Raw genomic sequence first — 16435 nt, 5'->3', positions numbered from 1 at the left:
TATAGAAAGAAGAAACCAGCTGGTCTTGTCTGTATTGTGTCCAAATGTATAAAATAAAAACACTTAAAGTCTACTGCCATGCTATCATCTCTGTGAGGATGCTTTGAGCTAAATGCCTTATTTTCATAGACTATATAAAAAGTAGACATAGCCACGTTGACATCACCCATTGGACTACAATTTTGAAGCTTCAAGTTTGGCACTTTTGCAATCACCATCCTGTTTTTTTGGAGCTAGAAGTGACCATATGTGGATGAAAGGGTGGAGCTGTGTAGGAGTGAGGGGTGGATCTGACTGAGAATCCATGACACCACTGTGTCAGCAACTTGTCAATCACAAGGTGGCTACGCCTGAAAGCATATCCTGCTTTATCGTCTGTTTTACTAGTAATGGGATCATAATTTACAAAATGAAGACTTGAAACTAGTGATTGAGACCATGAACTCATTAGGAACATGTTTACTGAGGTAATAAATAAGGGTGAGAAATAGAATCATTGTCTCATTGACTTTTATACAATGGGACTTCTTTTTGCAACCAGTGGAGACACCCCCTGCTGCCCATTAGATAAATCCTTGGGTGTTTTACGTTAGTATGCAAACATCTGCATTAAACATACTGAGTCTAATGGGAATGGGATTAGCTTGGCTGGTCATTAACAAATTATTGGACAAATTTGACCTGGTGATGGCGCTACATGAAAGGTTACAATTCATCCACTGGGACCCATGAGCGCCTGTGCAACATTTTATGACAACCATCTCCAAACATCCAATCGCCTTGAGGTTAATGCAATTATAATCAAAAATGTCAGCCTCTTGGTACTAGGGGACAACTGAAGACAGCAGGATACACATTCTGCATGCTAGTGTTTATACACTGTTAGTGGTGTTAAAGCTGAATAATAAACAAATCAACAGAACAGCTGTTTTTACAGTTTGGCCAGACAGTTTGGAGACGTGATCCTGTCCAAAGTGCAAGCACCCTTTGAACTCCAGTTTATACCAATAATACATCTTATTCAAAAAGGTGCCTTTCCAAATGCCCAGATCACCTTACAGAGCATAAAAATAAAATGCCAGCAAGTAAAAAACATACAATTATTCCATCTATTAGAGGGCTGAGAGAGATTTTTCCAAATTTTCAAAATGTGAAGTGCAATGGCTAACCATCTAAAGTGAACATAAATGGCTCATCTTGTTATTTATCTCTTTGCAGGTAGGTTTTGAGCACACAGAACACTTTTAAAAAACTGGCGTCACTGGCCGAGTCACACAGTTGGTTTGTGAGCGGAGACCTCAGTGAGCTGCAGGCTGGAGGGGACTAGAGAGTGGCTGCCCTTTAGGAGTAATATACTACACCCAGTATGGATGCTGTCTGTCTCCCTTCCCATTTGCAGAGCACATTTAATGTTTTCATGGTCACACATGACCTTTAAAACTCCCAATCTCTTTAATATCACTTGTGATATATGTGCCGTTGCATTTGATTTGAATACTGTAAACTCAGAGCTTTCCTTGTCCCCTAAGGGCCCCTGTTTATTATTATTTTTACATGACTAAATAAAATTCCCTTTAAACACCTTTGAAGCAATTTTCTAATAAACCAATTTACCAAACAATGTTAAGGTTAGCCCTGGTTAATTGAGCTGCAGAGATGTAAACAGAGTCTTTTAATCCAGCAGTTAGTATGCAAACAAAACTTTTTATTGTTTTGTTTGTCTTTACAACACAGTACTGCAGGATTAACCTTCACATCATCTTTGTTTTTAGACTTTTAATCTCCAGAGCTCTTATCAGAATATCCATAATTAGTTATGTATTTCCTCTTCCAGAACCTCTTCAAACACTTGACTGAATCGAGTGCATTTGTCCATCCACACTTGCGTGGACTGTGGGAGCATTAAGATATAAATAGAAACAATGCACACATGAATATTACAAGAGGTGTTACTGTTATAGCAGTAAATCTGACAACAAAATGTTTACACCCCCCTTTTTTAGAAATCCTAATTGCACCTGGATATCCCAAAGGTGCATTATTTATGTATGAGACTCCCTCTGTGAGTGTCCTGTTTTCACTCAGTCACATATTTCTTATTTAAACCTGAATTACCTTTTCATGAGCAGCATATGTGATCTGTGTGACGTATGTTGGACGGGGAGAAAAATGAATGCAGGGATACAAACAGTTTGTAAAGCCCGTTCAAACATGGTATTAAAACAGTTTTCATCAGCTCATACTGCGGAGAGCTCTAATAATTATATAACATGATGACACAGATCAGTTCACTGTGGATAATCTGGCTGGAAAGATGCACACACAAGCAAATCCAATAGAATAGAGGATCATAGAGTTTATTCAACAGCCAGAGACTCAAATTCCTCTGAATACAAACATAAAGAGAAAGTTAAACTGCAACACAGGCCTTTGTACTTAGTTATTTTGCTATAATAAAGTTTACAGTTATAATCTATGTTAATGCATCAACAAAAGGTCAAAACAGTAATGAACTGAAGCACTGAAGAAAGGAACAGCATATTGTTTTAGACTTTACAAGATAACAAGCTAATAAATTGGGTTTATTGTTCTGTAATTGTTGCTTCAGGCTACGTGATGTCTGAAAGATTTATTTTATTTGTATCTGATCTTAGATTAAAAATGATGATTGAATTAATTAGCAATGTTGTTGACAGTATATATTACAGTTTCCTGTAATAGTTCAAATTCTCAGACCCCAGCAGCTCCTTTAATTCACTTTCTTGCATACATTTTCATACATACAGTTTGTGTTTTCTCAGTATGTGTTTGCAAGATTTTTTTTAAAAATCTAATTCACAGATCCACTTATACTCTGGCCATAAATCTTTATCCTTCCACAAATCCAAGAGAAGCTGGCTACAAACAAGATTGTAGTCAGTGTCCAGCAGTGTGCCTACATCCAGGTCCTTTAAAAAACGTATAACTTTTTTCATGTAATTATTTCTGTCATTTATACAGAGCATATTCAAACTCAATCCTCTGTCTCTGACAATGCAAATGCTGTTGTACATATATAAAGAAAATTAATAACAATGCCTAGGATCAGTGGTGGAGAGTAGCCAAGTACATACTCAAGTACTGTATTGAGGCAAATAACCGTTTGCTATGTAAAGATATAGTCAAAAAATGGCAACCTGAGCAGAGAATGGAGTCATGTTACCTCTGTGTGTGTGTTGTATTCCGAGCTTCTCTGTTCTTTGTTGTAGTAGACATACTGGCTGCGCGTCCATGTTAGTGCACGTGAGTCCCTGTGTGTGTATCCCACTGGCGAGCTAATCGCCTCCGTTCTGTACTGAGCTTGATGGTTGCTGCTGTTAATGGCCATGACATTGTCATGAAAGTTTAGCACCCACCCTCCAGTTCCCTCCTACATAAATACCATTAACCCCGTCAACACTGTTGCCATTGGTGGCAATGTTCACGCTGTTAGCACTGTTAGCACATCATTAGCTGCTAGCTGCCTGCTCAGCTACCTTCATGTTGACAGCCATGGGCAGAAAATCCTAGCTCAGAATCATTCATATACTCTACATGTCATATACTCTCCTGTGAGTACAGTTTTGAGATGCACATGTTCTCTCTCTGTAAAGTTTCTGGTGTCAAAAGCATTCTTGCTTCCATTTGTACTCCGTTTTGCTGTCCGTAGCAGTATTGACCAAGCACGTTTGAGCGGCAAGTAAACAGTCTGTGTGGAGATCAAAAGAGGCAGAATGCATTGGCCAAAATGCAGTCTGTGGATAGGCTGGCTCTCGTCTGACAATGACTCAATTTTATACTAGCTTTTTAAAACTGTATCTGCGTTCATATGCAAATATGTTTTATAAAGATTAGCCAAAATGACTGTAGCACAGAAGAGGAAGTCTTGGCGCAGATATCCGTTTGCTACACAGGATCTCCTGAAATATTGGTCTTTGCTCCCAGAGGCTTATCGTCGTCATGATAGTCGATGGGTTCTGAGATTGGTTTTAAGGCTATTAAATTAGCATTGTTGAAGGAAGTGTGAGACCCACGATTTGCAATGGCAATATCTGTAAACTTTAAACAAACTGTAAAATTAAAATCAATACTGAGCGCAATACCTGCAGGAAGTTTAGCTAAAAGCAATTTGGATGAACCTCCTGTGAATTTTTCATCAGAGATCAGGGCTGCCATTTATAGCGAGTGCGGGCTATGAATATTGCTTGTGTTTGGATCTTCACCAGAAAGGCCTCGTGACCACGCTGCACCCTGAAGCTTCGGCAACCCCTAGTAGGGGTCGGCACCCCCATGTTGGGATCAATCAATAATTATAATCAAATAATATAGTACACGGTATATTCTTGTGAAATCATACTTTCTGCATATTACTTCTGGCACGTTTTGATGCTGATGCCTTTGTTCTTTTACTTGAGTACGATTTTGTATGCATGACTTTTACTTGTAATAGAGTAGGCTATTTTTCCTACTCTATCTCTACTTCTCTACTTCCATCTCTGCCAATAATGATAATATAAATGCAAAATGATAAATGAAAAGTATAAAATAAATCTTCAAGTGTAATTGTTTTATATTATTTAGGTAATGATAATTAATAAGTACATACATATCTACTGTTATTTTTTTCTTATCTTTTTAAAAAATAAAAAGGTACCTACTCCTTTAAAAGAGGCCCCACCCTCTTGCCCATGCGCATGCGCAGTGCTGTGTCTGTCACGTGAAAGCGTGTTTCCGTTCGCAGGCAGCAGCTTCAGTCTGGTGAGTTTGTGTTCAGTGTTTTTAGGCAGTCTGACACTCTGTTACCGACAGTCAGCCCCTCAGACTGTAGAGGTGAATCTCTGAAAGACTTCAGACAGACAGCGATTCAGAAAATGCACTCACTGCGGGTTTTAGGAGACAAAACAGAAGCTCCGCGCCTGTAGGAAGCGTCCCATTCAGCTTCACTCAGAACAAACCTCTCTGTTAACAAAACATTTATCAATCATACAGAGGTCTCTTCACTGTCCTGACAGCCCGAAACATGCAGCTACACTGAGACTGTTTGCCTTTAATACCTCGTATCATGAATTCAGGTTTAGTGTGCAGTGAAAGTTTGTGACACAGACTGTGCAGGAAGTAGATTATTATCATGCTTTATATGAAATATGACGCAGTCCAGTTTCTCCTGTGGCGAATTTATTCATTTTAAGCATCACATTGTTGGCAAAACTTAATGTCCTAATATGAGAAATAGCTACAACTATCAGTCAGAGAAGGCAACTGTGTGGGTGATAATTCACTGTTATTTATTGTGATTCCAGATTGAGATAAAATTGTCACATGGAGATTCACAGATCTCATGTCTGTGTGAATTATTACTATTAATACAGATAGTATTTTTTGGAAAATAACAGTAATATGTTCAGCTGAAATGGGAAAATATCTTGTGACTGAGTGAGATGAAGACTTAAACTTTATTTCTGGTTCATATCTTGATTATTTTTGATAAGTACATGGCAAATTACTTAAAATCGTAAACTGATCATTTAAATTTTTGATCAAGTAATTGTTTTGGTACAAATTTTTACACTAATTTAACAATAGCTGGCAAGCTTGTTTATTTGTCAATATGTCTTTTACTTTAAAGTGATAGTTCGGATTTTTAAAGTGGGGTTGTGTGAGGTATTCAAAAGATGTCAGTCGACACACTCCCAGTTTGGAGAAGCAGGCAGGAGTAATGCCATGGAAGCTAAGCAATGCACTGCTGTGGAGGTGTCAGCAACAAAATATATTTTAGCCACCAAAAAAATCAACGTTAGTTTGAGTGTATGCTATATTTATAATATTTTCACTGCTTAACCTTACTGTCAGATATCTGTGTACAATGGGGAAGCTGGTAACAGCTTCAGTTCCCCATCTATGCTCTCATCACAGCCTCCAGACTTCAATCGCAAAAACAGTAACTTTGATTAGTTAGTTTGTTTGTGTTGTTGTGTGACTTTGGTAAATCCAAGATAACCCTTTAAATAATCAATGTCACACAATACTGCAAACAAAATAACTGATCAAGGCAGAGGTAGACCAGCAGCTCCTGTGTTCAGCAATTTAAATCACTGTTTTTCTCATTGGGGTCTGGCTTTGAAGAGAGCGATGGAACGGCTTAAATTCCCCATCAAAAATCGCTGTCTGACAGCATGGTAAATGCGCATAACTGATATGGATTTTTAGATGGGACCTCTTTTAGGTGGCTAAAATACATTTTGACCCCTCCGCAGCAGTACATTGCTTTCCTGTCTGCTTTTCCAAACTGGGGGCGTGCCGAACGTCATCTACTGTAGGTAATACACTGACTATGGATAAGTATCTCATACATCCTCACTTCAAAGTATCCGAACTATCTCTTTAAGCTTGTATTTATTACAGCTGAGGCCTCAAAAGGTTCTTTATAGTCTTACAGTGCATCTGAGATAATAAATTCAGACCTAATTAATAACCACTCCAAGTGTAACTTTATCTCAAGTCTCTTTATCACCTTCTTAAATCTCTTGTTTGGATAAAATCATAACATCAGGCTGTTTTTCTTGCTAGTTAATGTGAGCAGCAGCTGAACGAACACAACATAGAGGAGATGACTTTCATACACGCAAGCGGAGCTCAACCATATGATTGATGAGGAATAGTTGACGAATGCGCTGTCATTAGCTATATACAATATATTGCCATTCATCACTGAGTCACCGCAGACTAATCAAGAAATGACCCAGAAATGCGTTCCCCTGCCCAGTGTTGTCATCTAAATCATGTCCGCATGAGCAGAGGATTAGCTCTGGGGTTAATTTGATTCTGACTGTAAATCATTTTTATGTCATGAGTTAGACATTGCTCAATAACTACATGAATAGTTAAAAATTGTTCTTTTAAGACACTGCAATGGTTCAGTAACAGGTCTTACCATCACAGATTGTCCTGAATGTAGTTTTTAAAGCCAATCCTCTTGTTTGAGCCCCACTGTGGCAAACAATCACAGCAGGGCTGTCATGTGAAACCATGTTCCTCCAGATTCCTCCCAAAAACAGAAGGACTTAAATATTTCTTTATGGGTTAATACAGTTCTTCTGGTTTTAAAGACTTAAACAATTCAGAATCTACTTTGTGTGTGTACACATGACTCCACTTTTCCTGTTACTCTCAAGATACTTAATAGAGGTGGGAATTACCAGAGGCCCCATGGTACGATATTATCACAATACGTCAGTCATAATATAACATTATTGCGATTTAAAATGTTTTGCAGTATAGATAGTATTGCTAAAACACATATTGTAATATATTAACTTTTTAAACTGCAAATTATGTCTCCAGAGGAAAACTTTGTCAGCACCTGTTTTATCTAATAATCAATAAAAGATAGCTCTGGTCTGTGTATCTTACTTTGGTCATTTTTTTATTGCTGCAAAATATATCTAGTGGACTGAAAAGTAGTATTTAGTTATTTAAGTAGGCTACCAAAAGATTAATTTGTATATGCAATATTTTTATAATAAAAAAAAAATCAATACTTGGTGGTGGTGTATAGATACACTAGTATCATGCAAAATATCACAGTACTACAGTGTATTGATTTTTCCCCCAGTCCTTGTACTTATACCAAAAATAGACATACAGCTAAAACAAGGACAACAAAGTCGAACAAAGCTGAAACTTAACATTCAATTACTATGTACAGTGACTATGTACTATGAAATAAGTGAACAATAAGACAGTAGTGCAGTGGTGCAGAGTGCAAAGGGTGCAAGAATAAATATGAAATGATTAATGTAACAGGTTGCTATATGAGGTAGGTGGATATGACAGTAGATACAGTGTATGTAGATTTATATTTGATAGTGATGATATTATCATTTAAAGGTTCAGTGTGTGAGATTTAGGGGGATTTAGTGGCATCTAGTTTTGAGGACTGCAGACTGCAACCAGCTGAAACTTCTCCTGATGTTTATTGTTAAGGAGGTTTTTTAAACCAGTAAAAACACTAAAAAAATGCAGTTTCATGTTACAAGTCAGTGCTTTACCGACACTGCTTGTTGCTATGGTGGCTGATGCAAAAATGTGAATTGCCCTACCCAGAGCCAAGTATGGTTTGTCTATTCTGGGCTACTGTAGAAACATGGCAGTGAAAATGATGATCTTCATAAATGAGGACATGCTCCCTATGTAGATATAAACGCCTCATTCTATGGTAGGGAAAACACAACAATCCTTATTTTTAAGGTGATTGTACACAGAATAAAATATATCTATTATATAACATTCTATTTCTGCCAATATTTCCCCCTAAGTCTTACACACTGGAAATTTAAAACCTCACTGGGCTATCTGAGGACTATACACTATCACAAAGCTGAAAGCGGCTGTTCCCTTTGCTCATGAAGATTTGACGATTTGAAGATATGTGGTTTTTACAGTACAATAACAAACTCATAAACTTGGACCATCATGTTTTTGTCATATGAAAATGTTGATGATGTTGACATGCCAGTGTTCGCCAGTGCAATGTAAATTTTGTTGGTTTTGTGTCTTTCTAGAGGAGACTGTGTGTTGTGGTAGTGAAGTAGAAAATCTCCTGTTATTCTGGTTGGGTAAAGCTCTGGCCTGGTGAGCTAATCACCAGTATTTACAGTCTGCCCTGATGCCTGAGGGCGCCACATCATAATGAGTCGACATTAGTAATTCAACACCATTCATGCATGTAGAGAAAAATGAATGGTTGCAGAGCCAGGCCTCGGTATAATTCACTGTGAAATGTTGTGTTTGCTGTTCTTAAGATTGACTCTACCGGTGCCTTGTGCCTTCTGGTGGATTACATCAAGGCACAAAGTGGATGATGTAGTTTGTATTCAGAGCATTTCTAACTCTTCTTGTCATCCCACTACAACAGGTGTGGAGGATGAGCTCAGGCAATGGGACCAGGAGGAAAGTCCGCAAGCTGCAGCATTTCAACAACATGGTGGCGTTTGATGCTGAAACGCTGGCTGAGATTCAAGGTCTTTTTGGTAAAATTAGAACCTATGTGAAACCTTCCAGTGGGGAGTGGTGCATCCCTGACCCAAATGTCGCTCTCAGACACCCTGCGGAGGAGCACTGTCGGCTGCAGGCCCTGAAGGCATCACTGAACGATGTAAAGAACCAGCTCAGTGACAAGAACGTTCAAGTCTGGCATCAGCACACCAACTCTACCAATCGAGCCGGGAAGGTGATCGCCACCGTACGTTCTGCTGCCAACGCAGAGATCTGCACTCAGGCATGGTGCAAGTTCTTCGAGATCCTGGGAACCTTTAATCTTCTTCCAGAGGTGGCTCTTCAAAATGGAGAACTGAACACAGTCCACCTGTGTGAAGCTCCAGGGGCCTTTATAACCGCTCTGAACCACTACATCAAAACCAGCGAGTCCACACGCTACGTTGACTGGAGTTGGGCCGCTAACACTCTAAACCCGTACCATGAGGCTAACGGTGGCAGCACAACGATCGCAGATGATCGGTTAATTGCTAACACGCTGCCCTGGTGGTTCTTTGGCTCGGACAACACAGGCAACATCATGATCCAGAAACATTTGTTGGAGCTGCAGGCATTTGTGGCTAACATGCGTAGCGTTGATGTGGTGACGGCAGATGGTAGTTTTGACTGTCAGGAGAAACCAGATGAGCAGGAAGCACTGGTGGCGTCACTGCATTACTGCGAGGCCACAGCTGCACTGCTGCTCCTGAGCCCCGGTGGCTCCTTTGTGCTGAAGATGTTTACCCTGTATGAACACTCCTCCGTCTGCCTTCTCTACCTGCTGAACTGCTGTTTCCGTTCTGTCAACGTCTTCAAACCCGCCACCAGCAAGGCAGGCAACTCTGAGGTTTATGTTGTTTGTCTGAACTATGACGGAAAGGAAGCTGTGAGGCCTCTGCTCTCCAAACTGATTCGTAACTACGGACCACAGCTGAGTGACCGAGAGGCCCTTTTCCCAAACCCGCTTATCCCAGAGTCGTTTCTGAAACAGCACGAAGAAGTGTGCTCGTACTTCCACACTCTGCAGGTGGAGACGATCACAGAAAACCTGCGGCTGTTTGAGGGAATGAGCCCCGAGCAGAGGCAGCGGCTTGACTACATCAGGGACTGTATGGCTCAGGAATACCTGCAACGCTTCCAGGTAGGATGTCCATGGAGACCATGAACTAGTAACTCAGCTTCAGTGTTCATTCTTGACCTTTTAAACAGCAGCTGAGAAAACCATCTCACCTAAAGGTCCATTTGTTAGCTGTTCTAGAGCTTTCACTCAAATCACATAGTCTTCATCAGCAGATGGAGTTTGCCCATTTGTCATGAAATTGTAGATGTTCAACTTTTCTTTTAATTTTTGGACAGTTAAAACACTTTTTATCCACTTTTTATTTTTGGTTTCGGTCAATTTCAAGTCTTAAATTCAATTCAATTTTAAGTTATTCTAAATGGCCAGAAGAGTTTAAAAATGTGTACCTGATCTGAGCAGATGTATCAGCAACTGAGCTCAGACCCAAAGAAAATGACACCAACAGAGCACAAGTCCAGGGGCCAGATGCATAAAACTTTTGCATGGCTTTTGCATTAATGCATCTGGTCCCAGAAGTAGTCATCCTTTGCTGCTACCTCCGTTTGTGTTAAACCCATGTAGAGCTCTTCCCTCTGTTCCCTTTTTCAGCTCTGCAGTAGATGAAGTCCTCTGATTAAAAACTAAGTGGTCTTCCGTCGGTACATTACAGATATTAATTGCTTGGTTGACATGATAATAGAGGTATAATATGCTGGTAACTTGGCAGTGGTGTTCAAAGCAATTAAAGCTTTCCAAAGGTCTAGAATTGAACTTTAACAAGTTTCTCTGTGTGTGTAGGTGAGCTTCCTGCAGCGAAGTCGATGGATCTCTCGTAACACGGTGAGTCCCGCCTGCTGCAACGTCTCAGCAGGCCGACCTTTGGGACAGAAGAAGCAAACAGGCTCATTCAATGAGCGGAGGGAATTGCAGACCCTGACCTGGAGGGAGCGCATCGAGAGGGGTTGCCATGCCACCTGGATACAGAGACATTGCACAGAGGCCGGTGGGACAGGCTGCATGCTCGAAGGACCCCTGACTGGGTGTCACATGGATTCATGGTATGTTATCATCGGGGCTGCACTTCCTGCAGTCAGAAACTCTCCGTTCTGTGAGGGAGGATTGTTAAACCACCTGAATGAAGCCCTGATGGACACAACAGTAGACTGGAATCATGTGCCTCCCTGTAACTCTTGCCATGTGGCTTGCATGGCGTCCGTCTTATCCGATGTTGCAAGTCCTTGCGTTTGTACAGCTGAGGAGGATGGGAACAAAAAGCAGAGACAGTGTTTGGTGTTTGGCAGCCGCACAGTGTGGGGTCCCTGTGAAAGCCAACTGGGGGATTTAGTCTTAACATTTTCTGCAGAGCCTTCAGTTCCTCAAAGAGGCTGCATCACGCTGCATGACGGGGAGCCGCTGTACCAGCAGCAGCTCTTAGGTTGTGTAGTGTATTCCCTGCAGACCCTGAACTCTGGGGATGCCCTGCTGCTCCCTGTGTTGTCTGCACTCACCCGCCTCACCGCAGCTGTTGTGCTCTGCCTGCATGTTTGTTTTCGCTCAGTCACTTTCAGGTGTCCACCCCCCTCAGGCTTCGTCGGGACAGTGCTGGTGTGTGTTGGCTTCTGCCCTGATGCTGCAGCACGAATACTCCCCATTCTCACTGATGTCCATAACAGCATTGGTCAGTTGTTGAGAGGAAAGGAGGACTCAGGTAAAAATCTGCTGTCTGGGTGTGACAGACAGGTGCTGCAGTTTGTTCCCATGGAGGAACTGCTCAGGGGAGGACTGACTGAGTTCTTGCGGACCATGAACTCTGAAATCATCCGACAGAAGCTGCACTTGCTCATGCAATCATAGTGCAGTGTAGTGAGCTGTGACTGCGGGGTACATGCTATCTCTACAGAAGCTGTGTCATTATGTCGCAGTCTGTTTTATTCTCATTGAATGAGCAGACTGTTCAGCTACACTGAATCATTATTGTATGCACATACTTAAAGAGTGCTCCACAGATACAGCATTGCACTGCTTTAACATTGTCAGACTCACAGCGGACAGTTTCCGAAATTGATGCAGAATAAGCCGAAACATCATCTTTTTTACTCTATGCATTTTAACCACAATGCAACTCAACCATTCACACATTAATTAGAAGTTTGAGTGTGTTATTCTAGGAGCAGCTAATGTAGCCTCTAGTTGCTAGGCTCAAGCAGAGATGAGTGGCAGAGGTTTGGTAAGCTCCATATCTCCAGATTAGTTTTCATTTTTAAACTTTTAGTTTTCAGTCCCAACTGAGTGCATAAATTGACATTATATGTGCTGATGTGTCTCTGACAAGCTGAAATTCGACAATATTATGTTGGTGAAGATTCTCAGTCATCTAGGTCATGGTAATCTGAAGTGCTATATCATAGGCAACTGGACTTGCTTGAGTTTCTTGAAGACGTTTCACCTCTCATCCAAGAGGCTTCTTCAGTTTTGAACTCAGAACTGAGAGGTGAAATGTCTTCAAGAAACTCAAGCAAGTCCAGTCGCCTATGCTATAGCACTTAGGACAGACAATATTAACCGCCACACCGATGTATCAGTTGGGCTTTGATGCAGAGGTCCAACCTGTGATGTTAGATCAAGGTTCCTGTGCATCCTTAGAAAGTTTTAAGAGGCACTGAATTATTAATCTAAAAATAAGGCCTTGATTCAATGTTTTTTATGTGTTCCACTCTAGAAAGTTTTATTTTTCTATTTAGCATTTATAGTTGATCATCTAAATTTTAAACATGTCTAAAAAGTCATGTTTTATATTACACTAAACATTTGGGCAAAATTGTTGTTGTAAAATATGTTGATTCTTTAGCTTTTTCACCTCAGTTTTGGTTGTTGTTGTTGTTTGGTTGCCTTAAATTTCATACCAAGCGCCATTAAAAAAATCTTAAATTGACTTAAATCAAACTTGCCTAAATCTGTAGGAGCTCTGTAAACACTGTAACGATAGCCTTCACATCACTAGTTAAAGACATCCTTATTATGTCAGTGCCAACAAAATAACCATGTGCTATACACAAAGCTTTTGTCAACCTGCAGGCGAGAACAACTGATGATACAAACTTGCAGTGCATGAAAATGCAAATTACTTTCAGGACTTGATCAGCAGAACTCATGTGTGACTGAATTCACTGAGGATTTTAGGGAGGGTGAATAAACAGTAGTCCAACCCTCGGCAGCAAACCTCCTGTCAGTCACAGATGGTTTGTGTTGAAATCCCCATCACAGAGACCCTGGAGTTTTACTCTGAAGTGCCTTTTGTAGTTTACAGCACATTATTTCATCCGAGGATATTGAGGATCTTTTTGTATTTTGCTGTCATGCAGCTAATTGGTGGCTTCCTGATTCACAATTTATTTCACTGTTTTGTGTCAAATAAGAAAAATTCTGTCCCCATATTAAAGGGCAGCCTGTGTGCATTTATACAATATGAGCTACTAACTGAGGAGCTGTTGAGAAAAGAATCATCTATTAGCTTCAGTAAAAATATGCTGTATTTGCCTATTTGTAGTTTTTTATTTTTGGTTTTTGGTTTATCATGTCAGTACAGTGTATTGAGGAGTTTATTTTCTTACACAAACAGAATAAAAATGTGCACTAACAAATGACATGAAGTCTAAGTTTTCTGTTCACAGAGGCATCTGAGAGGTCTCAATATCACGTGGAAATCTGTATATTGGTTGAAGCTTGGGCTGCGTTCAGCCCCGACAAAACGTAGCAAAACATTTAATTAAACAGAGAAGGTGGTGCCTTAAACATGCTGTTTTGTTACGGCGGCACTCTGCTTTTTAATATGGTGGGGTTTAATTCAATTTTAATCAAAGGAACTGTATTGGCATGGGGAACATACGTATGTAAAGATTGCTAAAGCAAGTGTGAAATTAAAATAAGAATTATACAATAAGGATGGATCTGCTAGAATTTGGTTAATGTAAATGTCACTGCTGACTGCTGACACCCACCAAACAAGAAAACTTACCTCAAAGCCTTTTTCAAACTGTTTTGAGGAAATGTTCCATCTGGAAAATGTAACTAAACAGTGCACACCATCATCATATTCAATTTTCAAATGTTCAAAGTGACTGAATAACCCTCTTTGAAATAACACAATGTGCTAGAGTCAAATTTAGGACTGATATGAAGAATAGTTCATTTCCTGGCTGAATTCTGATTATTCAAAAGAAATTCAGAAGTTTTACAAGAAAAGCTTGTGATTTATTTCTGTGTAACACAGTAGAAAATAGCTTCAGATACTGTTTCAGAAACAAAGCTGTAAGTCTATCGCCTCCTATAAATCCTGGCGGGCCGTAACGTTCATCTGGGTTGTTCATTACACACTGGAACACAAAGCTGAAAGATGGATGAAAACTGGAGTGACACCTTTGCTATTCTTAGATCCTCAGCAGATGCACTTCTCATGCAGGTGCACTGGAGAAGACTTTTATTGATCCAACACTAATTTCAAGCAATTCCTTGATTCTGAACTCTCGTGGGGTCTGTTGTCTGTCTGACGGTCATCTGAGGACATTTCAGACTTAAATACTCAGCTTTTATCACTGACTAGTGACAGCAAGTGCTCAAGATATTTCTATACATATTTAATAGACCACTTACCAACTCTCCAAACTACTCTGAACCTTTAATGTATTGACCCAAATAACCCAGTGCCAAGAAATATTGAACCGTCTCCAAATATCTGCATTCAGTCCTTTTTGTACCAAGGTCTAGGAAAAAAAGTCAGTAAGCGGTAAGTGTGCGTTATTGGCCCATTACTGCAGCAGCTCCAACTCATAGTTTGGGAGTGGTGAAGTCGAGTGCAGTGCATGTAAGGAGTTGTTTTTACAGCTATTTAATAATTTGAACACTTTATAAATCTATCTGTATGAAAATCATGTGGATGGGGAGGAGTGGCAATGGCCTTAAATGAAACGGAATGCTTCCATTTTCATGATGGGTATCAAACGGCGTACTCTTTTGGTATCAGTATCACATTAAGGGTACTGGTATTGGTACATACAGTACAGGCCAAAAGTTTGGACACACCTTCTCATTCAATGCGTTTTCTTTATTTTCATGACTATTTACATTGTAGATTCTCACTGAAGGCATCAAAACTATGAATGAACACATGTGGAGTTATGTACTTAACAAAAAAAGGTGAAATAACTGAAAACATGTTTTATATTCTAGTTTCTTCAAAATAGCCACCCTTTGCTCTGATTACTGCTTTGCACACTCTTGGCATTCTCTCCATGAGCTTCAAGAGGTAGTCACCTGAAATGGTTTTCCAACAGTCTTGAAGGAGTTCCCAGAGGTGTTTAGCACTTGTTGGCCCCTTTGCCTTCACTCACCCCAAACCATCTCGATTGGGTTCAGGTCCGGTGACTGTGGAGGCCAGGTCATCTGCCGCAGCACTCCATCACTCTCCTTCTTGGTCAAATAGCCCTTACACAGCCTAGAGGTGTGTTTGGGGTCATTGTCCTGTTGAAAAATGAATGATCGTCCAACTAAACGCAAAGCGGATGGGATGGCATGTCGCTGCAGGATGCTGTGGTAGCCATGCTGGTTCAGTGTGCCTTCAATTTTGAATAAATCCCCAACAGTGTCACCAGCAAAACACCCCCACACCATCACACCTCCTCCTCCATGCTTCACAGTGGGAACCAGGCATGTGGAATCCATCCGTTCACCTTTTCTCGTCTCACAAAGACACGGTTGGAACCAAAGATCTCAAATTTGGACTCATCAGACCAAAGCACAGATTTCCACTGGTCTAATGTCCATTCCTTGTGTTTCTTGGCCCAAACAAATCTCTTCTGCTTGTTGCCTCTCCTTAGCAGTGGTTTCCTAGCAGCTATTTGACCATGAAGGCCTGATTCGCGCAGTCTCCTCTTAACAGTTGTTCTAGAGATGGGTCTGCTGCTAGAACTCTGTGTGGCATTCATCTGGTCTCTGATCTGAGCTGCTGTTAACTTGCCATTTCTGAGGTTGGTGACTCGCATGAACTTATCCTCAGAAGCAGAGGTGACTCTTGGTCTTCCTTTCCTGGGTCGGTCCTCATGTGTGCCAGTTTCGTTGTAGCGCTTGATGGTTTTTGCGACTCCACTTGGGGACACATTTAAAGTTTTTGCAATTTTCCGGACTGACTGACCTTCATTTCTTAAAGTAATGATGGCCACTCGTTTTCTTTAGTTAGCTGATTGGTTCTTGCCATAATATGAATTTTAACAGTTGTCCAATAGGGCTGTCGGCTGTGTATTAACCTGACTTTTGCACAACACAACTGAT

At 40.5% G+C, this 16435-nt stretch overlaps 1 protein-coding gene across 1 annotated transcript; it reads left to right on the top strand.

Moving 5' to 3' along the window:
• The first annotated feature begins 4729 nt into the window (after window positions 1–4729).
• Window positions 4730–13737, top strand: cmtr2 (cap methyltransferase 2). Its single transcript, XM_049561225.1, has 3 exons — window positions 4730–4776; window positions 8933–10192; window positions 10910–13737. Exons 2-3 carry the CDS (start codon window positions 8942–8944, stop codon window positions 11963–11965), a joined length of 2307 nt encoding a protein of 768 aa, XP_049417182.1. The 5' UTR covers window positions 4730–4776; window positions 8933–8941; the 3' UTR covers window positions 11966–13737.
• Window positions 13738–16435: the final 2698 nt, after the last annotated feature.

The sequence above is a fragment of the Epinephelus fuscoguttatus genome, linkage group LG2 (genome assembly GCF_011397635.1).
Source record: "Epinephelus fuscoguttatus linkage group LG2, E.fuscoguttatus.final_Chr_v1".
NCBI lineage: Eukaryota > Metazoa > Chordata > Actinopteri > Perciformes > Serranidae > Epinephelus > Epinephelus fuscoguttatus.
Note: the sequence above shows the minus strand (reverse complement) of the source record. Positions and strands in the feature narration are given on the sequence as shown.